At 34.3% G+C, this 12387-nt stretch overlaps 1 protein-coding gene and 1 long non-coding RNA gene across 3 annotated transcripts; one reads left to right on the top strand and one right to left on the bottom strand.

The window, feature by feature from the left end:
• Positions 1-3661: 3661 nt before the first annotated feature.
• Positions 3662-5422, bottom strand: LOC146908795 (uncharacterized). 2 transcript variants are annotated; one of them, XR_015019389.1, is made up of 3 exons: positions 5372-5422; positions 3887-4847; positions 3662-3805 (listed from the first exon to the last, which is right to left on the bottom strand). It is a non-coding gene; the product is annotated as an uncharacterized LOC146908795 (long non-coding RNA). The 2 variants fall into 2 exon arrangements; XR_015019390.1 differs by having other exon boundaries at positions 3662-3808.
• A 3089-nt stretch (positions 5423-8511) lies between these two features.
• On the top strand, positions 8512-9528 carry LOC146908796 (non-specific lipid-transfer protein 1-like). Its single transcript, XM_085727119.1, has 3 exons — positions 8512-8947; positions 9293-9320; positions 9371-9528. Exons 1-2 carry the CDS (start codon positions 8592-8594, stop codon positions 9300-9302), a joined length of 366 nt encoding a protein of 121 aa, XP_085583245.1. The 5' UTR covers positions 8512-8591; the 3' UTR covers positions 9303-9320; positions 9371-9528.
• Positions 9529-12387: the final 2859 nt, after the last annotated feature.

A 12387-nucleotide genomic window follows, 5' to 3' on the forward strand; every position in this document is an offset into this window, starting at 1 on the left:
ATGTGGAGAAGGCAGCAACTTCATACTATGAAGAATTGATTCAAAAGCTAGCACATTAATGTTTTTTTTTATTGAATTTCTGATTTCTAGATTAGTGTTAAGTTTCTTGTTAATGTTTGTATCAAGTTTATGAATTTCTGGATTTGTATCAAGTTTATGGTGAAACAAACTTAGGGGTATGGAATACTGAAACCATAAGTATGGTTTAATGGTTTTGATAGTTAGGTATGTCTTTTTATAGTATCTATCATATTATATTGTTCATCTTATTTAATTTTTGGCCCAATAATGTTCAATTTAATTTAATTTTACTGAAATTAGGGGTATGGAATACTGAAACCATAAGTACGGTCAAATGGTTTTGATAGTATTCTATGTGAAACCAAAATAACTGCCTAATGGTTTCAAATGAAATTATTAATTTGTTTTAAACAATTTATCTTCTAGAAAAAGAAAACATACTTTTGCTTTATTTTATGTTTGTTTTTCGTGTTAAACCTCTCGAGTTTATACAAAAAGTGACATAATCAGTTGGTTGTGTCTTTTTATAGTATCTATCATAGTATACCGTTCATTTTATTTAATTTTTGGCCCAATAATGTTCAATTTTATTAAAATTAGTTTTCAAAGTAACCACTTAGTAGTACACATTTTGATAGTTTTCAATGTGAAACCAAAATAATTGTCTAATGGTTTTGTAATAAAAAAAAATGTGATAAACATTAAAATCATTATTAAGTAACCACTTAATAGTACACACTTATAACCTATTAAATAATTGTCAAATGGCAAATAAAATAAAATAAACTAATTATCTTAGTTTTAAATAAAAACTTACTGAAACCATAAGTATGGTTCAATGGTTTTGATAGTGTTCTATGCGAAACCAAACTAACTGTCTAATGGTTTTGTAACAATCTATAATCATGAATACGTAACAACAAAGAATGTGAATGTTATAATTTCCAATAACAAGTGCTCCACAACAAGTGCTTCTAAAAGAATAGTGAAAATCATTATTGATAAATGGTTTTAAATAAAAACTATTGTTGAAACCATACGTATGGTTTAATGATTTTCATAGTGTTCTTTGTGAAACCAAACTAATTGTCTAATGGTTTTGTAACAACCTATAAGCATCAATATCAAAATAAAGAATGTTATAAAGAATGTGAAATGTATAATTTTCATTACAACCACCAGATGGATAATTCCCTTTAGGATCATGTCCAGCAACCCCAAATGATTGCTGCAAATCAAAGGTTTTATTCAAGGAATCATTTTGTCTGGCAAAGGAAAACCTGGACTGATTATTGTCTTGGATTTTGCACAAAGCAGGTGCTTTGAAGGATGTGTATGGCTCATCACTTTTATCCAACAACTTAACTATTGAATCTTCCCATGCATCTAGTTCCAAAGACAAAATGTTAGATATAATGTTGTTTTCGCCGACGTCCGAAGAAACCTTGTTATCAACATCTGAACCAGTACCCTCACTCTTCATGGTCTTCTCTAATCCTGCCCCCAAGGGTTCAGTAAAATACTCAGAAGGCTTCCCCAAATGATTCTGGTTACAAATTTGATTTTCCTGCTTCAGATGATGGCTTGATTGGCTTAGATTCTGAGGACATTGAGGTGAATAATGCCTGGATGCTAAATTATCGTTGCCTTCGCCGTGTTGTTGTTGATCACATTCTTTGTTTAGCATATCATCCACAATTATATCTTCCCAAAAGGCTGGTGTGGTTGAATGATCTTTACAATACTCATTATCTTGATGCAAAAGGCTGATGTGGTCGAGTTAGGAGTAAAAAGAATTATGTCCGAATCTCGAGTGAAATATGAATCTTCAAGATGACTGTTGATGTGTTACGAATCAGAGAATCCCAAGGATAATAGTCATAATGATCGGCAAGGAAGAGTGCATAGTTGTATTCATGAGGAAGATAACCATAGAGACTCATAGGAGAATCAATAGATTGAATAAAAGATATGAATGAAATGATACAAGAGTGTTCCTATATATAGAGTTTAGTTGTGTAACTAACTCTAACTAACTTGCTTGCTCTCCAAGCTATCTAGATAGCTTGCTCTACAAGCTATCTTCTCACTATATTCTAATAGTCCCCCTCAAACTCAAAATGGGAAAGTTCACCAATTTGAGTTTGAAACACAATGAAATTACAATGATTATTCAAACTGAAGTAACTAAGTAAAATGGGGGTTAAAACTAGTAAATGACATAAAAGAAATGAAAAACATAGAAAGCCCAGGCCCACATGTTCTGATGGGAATCAGCTTACAGCGCGCTTCCTTCTTCTTCTTTTCTTCCTTAAGCTTTGCAACCAGCCTTTTGTTGCAAAAGTGCTTTTGCAAACGTGATTCCAAACATAAAAGCTGCTTATTTAATCACGTTACTGAACTGCTGAAAAACGTTACCCAGCCTTATTGAATCACGTTACCACAAACAACTTATTCCAAAAGCACTTTTTGCATCGCAACTAAGAGAGCTTTCTTCAAACGCAAACCTGAACGAAATCAAAACACTTTTCACGATGATTGAAACACTTTTCCAAACACGTTCGCTGTCAGTGATGATTGAAACTGGAATGATGAATCTTTGAAATTGATGAACAAATGATGCGATCTTGTTTCTTGATTTGCTAGAATTCTGAATTGAGATTGTGAACAAATAATCGCTTTGCTTCTGTAATGGCGTCTCACTGTGTGTATCGAACAAAGACAGAACTTTCTTGCCTCGATCCCATGGTATCCACCACGACCGGAAACGAATTTGACGGAGAATTGCGAAAACAGAGAACAGCAAGAACGAACCTGTTCTTCCTCCGGGATCGAAATTGATGATTGGTTCATCATGTAACTTGAGAAACGGAAGCTGAATCTTGATGGAAGAAGCAAGTTGTTCAGACTGTTTTCCGACGAACAACCACAAGGCACAAGGTTTCGCGGCGGCGACGTCGTAAACAGTGCTACTCATTCTCACCGGTAAAGCTGCAATGAGCTCTTGCGACGCTTCAGAAACAACGAAATCAGAGTCGTGATTCTTCAATGCTGGTTCAACATCCTTCACGTAACCGTCTTCTTCGGAAGCAACGAACACAGAATCGGCACAATCGACGATGTTCTTGCAAGAATCAACGAATACGCAAGAAATCGCACCAATTTGGACGGAGAATCCATCGAATTTTGGTTCGATTGAAGGAGAAGAAACCGGAACAATCGGAGAATCAAAACTACCGAAAACGAACCTGTGCGAAGCTGAAGAATCAAGAATGGAAGAGGCAGAAGCTGATTCTTCATCTTCATCTTCACCAATATCTGAATCGGAAGCGGAAGCAACATCATCATCTTCATTCCTAGGGTATCGCTCTGATACCATGTTACGAATCAGAGAATCCCAAGGATAATAGTCATAATGATCGGCAAGGAAGAGTGCATAGTTGTATTCATGAGGAAGATAACCATAGAGACTCATAGGAGAATCAATAGATTGAATAAAAGATATGAATGAAATGATACAAGAGTGTTCCTATATATAGAGTTTAGTTGTGTAACTAACTCTAACTAACTTGCTTGCTCTCCAAGCTATCTAGATAGCTTGCTCTACAAGCTATCTTCTCACTATATTCTAATATGATGCTAACAAATGATAACTCCGAACATGAGCCATGCACATCCCGATTTGAAACTGCCTTGTTAGTATTCAAATCATGTGGTGCGCTGATCTCCAGGAAGCTTGTACTCACAGAAGGTGCAACCTTTTCTTGACCAAGGCCCACGGAAGCTGCTGAATAAATTTTACAGTTAGACAAAATAATGCCAGAAAGTTTCATCACAGTAACCTCATTGATAACAATTGACTCACATGTTTGCAAATTTCCACCAATGTGATGTTTGTTCAACTCTGAAGGTACAGATACACTATTGGTGGAATGCACGTTAGAGCTGTCTTTTACTTCCCCTGATTTTTTTGTATCAAGAATAGACCTTTCGGTGCAAGCAACCCCGTTTGGGAATCAATAGATGCTTCAATCTTTCTATTAACCAGATTACCAGCACGTGATGAAGATGAACTAGTATCCTTTGGAAGACTGGCAGATACACACCTTGCCTTAGTACAATATACCAAAAAGTCAGCGTTCACACTAAAAAAATATGCTAGAAGTGGATTATGTTATTTCATGGTGGCTAGCTAAACTGCCATAAAAATATAGCTGGTGACGCAACCTAAAGCAGAAGCATGCGGCTACTACACTATTTTTTTAAAGAAAAAATTGTAGATGCTGTGACCACCATGAAAATAGCAGTCGTACTGCCATGCAAAACAAATTAATGCGATCATACCAAACATTCATAAATCCATTACCAAGAGTTGGCTGCAGGAAGTGCTGTTGAATTGGCAGCTCCATTGCTTGAACATGATTCTTTAATCTGGTTCTTAATTGTCAAGATGGATAACACATATTTGTGGAAATTATGGAGAAACCTAAGACTATGTTATGCAAGATGCAGGTTTTTTTTACGATATGAAAACTGAAAGCAATCAAACTTAAGAGGATCCAACACCAGAGAAGTAAAAAGACATTGATGTGTAACCATTAAAATTTGAACTACCAAATGAATAAACAATATGGTCAAAAGACAAGTAGCTGAGGTTTATATAGGCACGATAGCAAATTCAAAAGTTCAATCAAAATGGAGAGACAGTGTACATGAGTTGAGAACCAGTCATACCTTGCAAATGCTAATACTAATTCATCTTTGGTAAAGCTATCTTCGTGAGCACCATGATCATGTAGATACAAACAGTCTCTATTGCTGCAAGGCTGGACCAGCAAGATAATTTATATAGTATGTGAGGAACCTATTACTATGGTCTATATTAGGATACAGCATAAAGGAAAACAAGGAGAATTGAATAATTAAGTAGCAGATTGCATGGGAAACAACCAAGATACGCCTAGTGATTTACGTAAGGAAATAATTTAGTTGTTCAGGCGACAAAACAAAAAGGAAATCCGGGCTGGGGACATAGTTGACCTCTATAGCTAAATAAAAAAAAATGAGTTAGGGTGAAGAAAAAGACTGAAAATCAGTAGTCCTACAAGTCGGTAAAGCAGAGTGAAGGGTTCATCAAATACCCTGTGTTATCTTTTAAGTTTTAGTCATTAAAACTCTTGTAAATCTACGATTTTGGCACTACTTCCTACTGGTACCAGAATTATTTCCGGAATAATACTATAGATATACCCATTCTACAAAGTTTAATCCAGTTTCTAACATAGTAGCACAAAGATGTAGGTATGTGTGATAAAATATTCATAAATTCAGTTTATAGTGTCTATTTTACCACATTTCTGAGCCATGCATGACAATACTTTGTGGTTCCAAAACAAGCCCTGCAAATGAAAATAACCACCCGTCATCACAGAATCATGAAAACCTCGCAAGTTAACAACCCAATCAAAATGATATATCCTTAACTCAATGATCTACCTTCTAGTACAAAAAAATGAACGGATTGAATACATCGAACTGCTTCAGATTCTTTTGAGTAAGTTATATACCTAAAGATAAGAAAATTAAATCAACGAATGCAAAACAGCCAAGGAATTAATTCCAACCTTCAAATGATAATTAGGTAGAGAAAATAATGACATAAACAAGGGAAAGACTATAATTTCCTACTTGAACAACACTTTGGTGATTTCTTTAAAGACATTCATAACAACTTACACACAGCAGATGTTGTGTGTAATAAATCGAATTACTGAGTCTAACATTTTGTGTAATCACCAACACTTTGGTGATTGCTTTAAAGACATTCACAACAACTTACACACAGCAGAATCACGAGATGGCAAGAATGTTAAACCGCAAATTCAAAATTCCTAAAAATTATGAATCCAAAATTCAAATTCAAAACTCTGAAAACCTAAAAAATTAGGGGAAAACGAAATTACCGAAGTGCGACGGTTCCAGGACGGTAACTGTGAGGTTTTTTGACTCCTCCAGTAGTAGGAGCAGATTTCCTAGCAGCCTGAACGAAAAAGCGAAAAATTCGAATCAAAGAAAACGAAACCCTAACATGGAGAAAACGGAAAACAAATCAGTTACGGCGGTGAACGGTGGTTACCTTGGTGGAGAGTTGCTTCCTTGGAGTCGGCGCAATCCCGCCGTGAATCAACCGGAAAACGACGTCGGAGTTACGGTGGCGCGCGAGCAAGGTTGAGTCGTATGAGGTAGGAGAAGATTGTGGGGTCTGAGGTGAGAACCACATGATCATTACAAGTGTCCAATTATCTGATGGTTGTGATTAACTTATGCATGGTGCATAAGTTATGGCTTATGCACCATAACTTTTGCCCAAGCAAAATACAATCCTCCACACAGCTATGCAGCACACAAACAGAACCAAGCAATAACATGGGTAAACAAATTAAGGCCCACACGCTACTAATAAGCAAAGGAACCAAAGAGCACACTAACTAACAACAACAGAACAGCAGCACCATTGTTCTACAATTGATTCAAAACAGCACCAAACCATTGTTTTCAATCAAGAGTAACCATTGTTGTGAAGAAATCATGAGAAATCATAATACTCACCAAAAAATAAATTGAAAAAAATGATTTCATTGATGGATAAAACTTAATTTCATATACACATTGAGATCCAAATTACATAATAGCTTAATCTAAAATACATGTAATCAAAATCAGACTTAATTGAATACACATAACGATCTAAGCCTTCTTTGGAGATTTTCCATCCCAGTAGCAGCTGTCCAGTCTTCCTGTTCAAATTGATGTTCGACGGTGCGGTGGTTGTAGGTCATGGCGGTGGACGGCGAAGAAAACCAATGGTGGTGCCTTTGGGATGAAGAGGCGTCACGAGAAAGAAGGGGGAAGACTGTTTGTGATGTGTTGCTATGCGTTTTGCTTTAATAACCAGTGCCACGTGTCAAAATTTGATTGGTCCAATGGTACCATATCACTATGGCACTGAAGTGCTGCCCTTTTCTGGGCCTTTGATTCTACATAATTTTGTTTTTCTTTTCCTTCCTTTTTGTTTCCTTGGTTTGGGTAAGCGTCCCCAACCCCACCCCCCCCACCCCCCCCCCCCCCATTTGACTATTTTTAATTAAGTATAGTTTAATTTTCTAGTAGACAATCTATATGAACACAAATCTTTATAAATTTTATTATTGGACGACTTACTTGGCAAAGGTTTTATCACATGACTATATGCAAATCCTATTCTACTACAGGAGGGAAAAACATCGTTCCTTTGTGCTAACCCTCTCTTATATTTGTGTCAACCCTCTCCTATAATATTGTCCTCTCTCTCATCTTATATATTATTCATTTTTCATAATATTCCCTCTCTCTCTCTCTCTCTCTATATATATATATATATATCATAAAATACACAAAAATGCACTATAATCATGATGACTTTTCTATCACCAAAGTCACAAATCCGGATCCAACTATACACACACAAACATTTATTTCCTTTGTCATTTTGTATCAAAGGGAGTCGATGATGACAACTGTTTGTTTTTTCTATTATATAAGGAAATGCAAAATTAAATTAAAATACACACACAAACATTTATTCCCTTTGTCATTTTTTATCAAAGGAATTGATATGACAATTGTTTGTTTTACTTGTTATATAAGGAAATGCAAAATTAAATTAAAATACTAATACTAATCAACATAAATACAAAAAAGACAACTTCTTCAAGCCACTTATATTTCCATATATTTTTAAAAATGAGTTATTCTTTGAAGAAAGTAAGTAAAACTAAATATGAGATGAAAGAGTTTGTGTTATATGATTTTCAAAAAACTCAAATTCAACTCGAAAATATCTAAGTTACCATTTCAAGTTTTTATTTTTATTTTTTTGAGATTTGACTTTTTGAGTAAATTTCTGCATTAGTCTTTGATAAAAAACAAGGAAAACCATTTAGTCTTCGAAAAAAGGAAAAATATATTAAATTTGGTTTTGATGAATCACATAAATGAATGAAAGTAGTCTTTCTTTTTTCCTTCAGAAAAGTCCCTATTTGGAAACTAAGCATTTGCCCAAATTTTTTTACTGAAATATTATTTTACTTTTTTTTTTAAAGAGAAATATTATTTTACTTAGTTGGTGCATAATGTAGCGTGTTATGATTTTTAAAGTAGCAAATTTGGTTCCTACCAATAAAAAATAGATGAGTTTGGTCGTGTTGGATATTTACTCGATATTTTCTTTTTGTCCAGTAGTTTAATGATTAAAATTTTACCTTTAAAGGTGAATAGGTGGGGAATCCAGCTCAAACTCCGATACCTACATATATAATGTAATATTGCTATCAATTAAGCTATACTGACAGAGACATTTACTAAGATTATGATGGGTATTAAAACTCTCTTAAGTAGCCATATATTTTCTATAAATAGTCCTCAGATATGCACCATAACATAATCATTCACCTCCATACACACTCATTAAAACACTTGAATTGCATTTCCCCTAAAAAAAAAACTTGAATTGCATCCAAAATTTTGAAATCATGGCTAGCTCAATGCTTGTTAAGGTTAGTTGTTTGTATATGATATGCTTGGTTTTGGTCATTCCCTTAGCCAATGCGGCCCTTTCATGTCCTCAAGTGGAACAAATTTTAGAATTTTGCCTTCAATACGTTAGGCTCCCACCTGGTCTTCCACCTTTGCCAGAAGAATGTTGCAATGAAATTAGGACTCTAAATGATGAAACCCAAACTACCCCTGATCGTCAAAATGTTTGCAGGTGCTTACAATTACTTATAACCCACATACCTGATATCAATATTCGCGCCCTTGCTTCCATCCCTTCCCAGTGTGGTGTCGACTTGCACTATGAGATTAGCTCTAACATGGACTGTGACAAGTATATCTCTCCATCAACCCTCTTTTTCTATTTCTAACATACATTTGCCCTTTATATTTCTAATATTTGGATTCTTGTTATTTTACCGGGTAAAATCTCATTATTTTGTTTTAGTCCGTATTATATGTGGATTATGTTGAATTAGTTTCTATAAGATATATAGTAATACATATTTAAGGGACTAATGTATAAAAAAAAAAGTAATAACGAGAAACAAAATAATGAAGATTTTACTCAAAACAAAAAAGGAAGTTAAATAAAAAATGATTAAGAATATTTGAAAGATCATCATTTATTTTTTTATCAAAGGAAAAATAATGACATTTCAATAATTACTCATTGCAGGGTAAACTAGTATTGAGGAGCTTGCAAGGCTTGCACTGGATGAAAAAAATAAGTACTTTGTTTGTGGTTACAACCAAGACAAACAGAATAAACGAGATGGCTTTACTATCACAAAAGAAAATAAAATAGGATGCTTTGATTATATATATCTCTGATTGTTATTGAATCCCCATTATGGACCAATGTACTATGAATTTCAGTAAATAAAATAAAATCTGAAATGTTTCAGCTCAAAATATTCATTATGTCACATTTGTATTCACAATCATTTCTTGTATTTTTTTTTAATTAAACAGCGAAATAATTTTTTTTTTATCAACCAAGCCAAAAGTCTAGCCTGCTCAAGGAGAACAAAGCTAGACAAACAACGAACAAGAGACGTCGTATATATGCAGAAAAACCCTAGATCTAACTAACACCCGCTATATGCCAGGCCACTCCCAATACCTGCACAAACGCTGCCTTAACAAAGAAAAATTAAACAGGACCAAAACCGTTGCTATCCAACATAAAACACCTTAACAGTCAAGGAAGTCACTCCACCAAAATCCCAAGCATAAAAAACCCATATCCTTTTTGTAAACAATCACCAAGGTTCCAACACCACTCATAATACAGCCACATGGAACTTTTGGCTTGGCTCAAACTCCATCGCCACGAGATCACCTTAACATCATCCATCAAATCCTCCACAACTAAACTTTAATCTTTGAAAATCTTATCATTTCTAAATTTCAAAATTACTCAAATTATCACATTACTAATTATCAAAAAACCTTTGCGAAGTTTCTTCCTGTATGTTTGCTTCCCCACTCAACACTCCAAATGATTAAACAAGTTGGGCGGTGTGATAAAGTTGAAACCTAGCCAATTCATAATCCCCCGCCAAACCAAAGAAATGATGTTACAATGCAAGAAAAGATGAGTTGATATTTCTTTGGAAGCTTCGTGTAACAACCCGTTTATTCGTTAGGATTATTTTATTTATTTATTATATGTGTTTATGTGTGATCATATGTGCTTATTTGTTTATGTGTGTATTTGGATTGAGATTAGTGTATTTTGAGGGCTAAGGGTAAATTAGTAATTTTATTGGGAAGGTTATTTTAGTCCCATAGTGAGAATAGTTATTTTTACTAAGTTACTAGTGAGTTGAGATAATTATTTCGAGATGGTAATTATTCGATGTTTTAGCTAATTACTGAGCTAGTAGTAACTTTTTAGAATGTTAGTAAGAGTTTTAGGCCCATTATGAATATTAGAAACCTAGCTCATTGGAGAGTAGTATATATACTTAACTCAGAAGGAAAATTAGGGTTAGAAACATTTCATTCTCATAACAAAAGGGGGGGTTAGAAAAGAAAGTGGGAAGATAGAGAGAAGAGTAGAAGAGAAGAACTTGGAGAAAAGGAAAGCTAGAGATTGGAAGCTGGAAGCGAGAGTGAAGCCATAACTAGAGAATTTGAAGCTTTGAGGTAAGGGGGATATAACTATTTCATCAAATAAGCTATAATTTCATGTTTCTACTTATGGGTCATAATTGCTTTTGTGTGAATTATCATTTTTATGATTTTCGATGTTGATCTTCGTGCTCCTATTTATTGTGTATTTATGAGTATGTTGAATTTTATGGAATTGATGTGTTTATATGCTCAAGTTCATGTTTGAGGTGTGGAATAAGTTTTTATTTTTATTGTTTACGAGAGTGTGAAATAAGTTGTTTTGATGATTTTTGCTTAATTGTGTGAAAACCATGGATTTTGTGAATGATTATTGTTCATACATGTTTCACATCACTCATTATATATTTGTTTAAGTTTGTATTTTGTTGGGGTTTGAATTGTTGGTGTTGTTTGAGAAGTTTGGGTGAAATTGTGAAAATGTGAGTTTTTGGTAAAAAAAAAAAAAAGAGTTTGACGTTGAATTTGTGGCGAAACGATGTTATGAATTCTTTTTTGTAAGGGTTTTGATTGCATTTTTATGTAAGTTAACTAATAACAAAGTTTGGAAAACAAGTTTGGGTCAAAGGGGATCAAAATCAGAGTTTTTTGGGAGGATTTTGCGTGAGTTCCCGAGAGGAACCCAAAAATCTAGGTTCCCTGTTATGGTGCAACTCGCCAGGCAAGCTAGCATGGGCCATGGCGAGTTGTTCAGGATAGAACCCATGGTTTTTGGTATTCCGGGCAGTTGGGGCCGTTTCCGGACACCACTAAGTGCTTCCTTTGATGTGTTTGATTGCTGTTTTCACTGAAAAACCCACTGGAACATCAATTGGATTGGATTAAAATGGTTTTGATGAATTGAAATGAAACTTAGTTGAAAATCGTCAAGAACGTAGAATTTTCTGAAACTTGTTTTTCTCAAGTAAAATGATGGAGATATGATTTGTTTTTCGTAACAATGAACTTGGGATGATTATGTGAGGAGTGTGCGAGCTTAGGACTTAGTTTTACTTGGAAAATGAATTTCTTTTTAAAAGATGAGAAAATGAGACGAACTTAGTGAATTTTTGGAAATAACCGGAATTGAGTTATGATGTGGATATGTATGAACTATTGTTATGTTATGTGATATATTGTGTTTGAGCATGGATGCCTTGTTTTCGTTGAATTATTTGGGAAAAAGATGGTTTTTGTGAAAATAGACAAACTTTGTCAAAATAAGATTTTTTGATCGGATAACTTGCAAATGGCTTTGTACTTATGATAATAGGATAGAAGAAGAATGAATCAATGATGATTAGGTGTTTAATATGATGAATGTCATGACGTGGTTAGTTGTCCGTCCTTTATGCAAAATGTGATTTTGAAATGGTATTGTTTCTTTGAGGTGATAGTTATTGATGATGATTATGATGATGATTCCTTTGGTGATTTTAATTTGATGATGACTCTTGTAGAATTATGACTTGTTGATTGTGTGGATGTAAAACTTGATAATGCAATTGGTGATGAATTATGAAGAATGTAATTGGAGGTGTACTTTTACATTGCTTTGGTGATTATATAGTTGGTGTTAGGTGCATTGTCGAGTCTTACTTGAAAGCCATGCATACATAATCATGTTGAGTCTTATGAAGAATGTAAATAGAGGTG

This window comes from Medicago sativa, chromosome 7, assembly GCF_051527215.1.
Source record: "Medicago sativa cultivar Bolivia chromosome 7, Bolivia_mono, whole genome shotgun sequence".
Taxonomy (NCBI): Eukaryota; Viridiplantae; Streptophyta; class Magnoliopsida; order Fabales; family Fabaceae; genus Medicago; species Medicago sativa.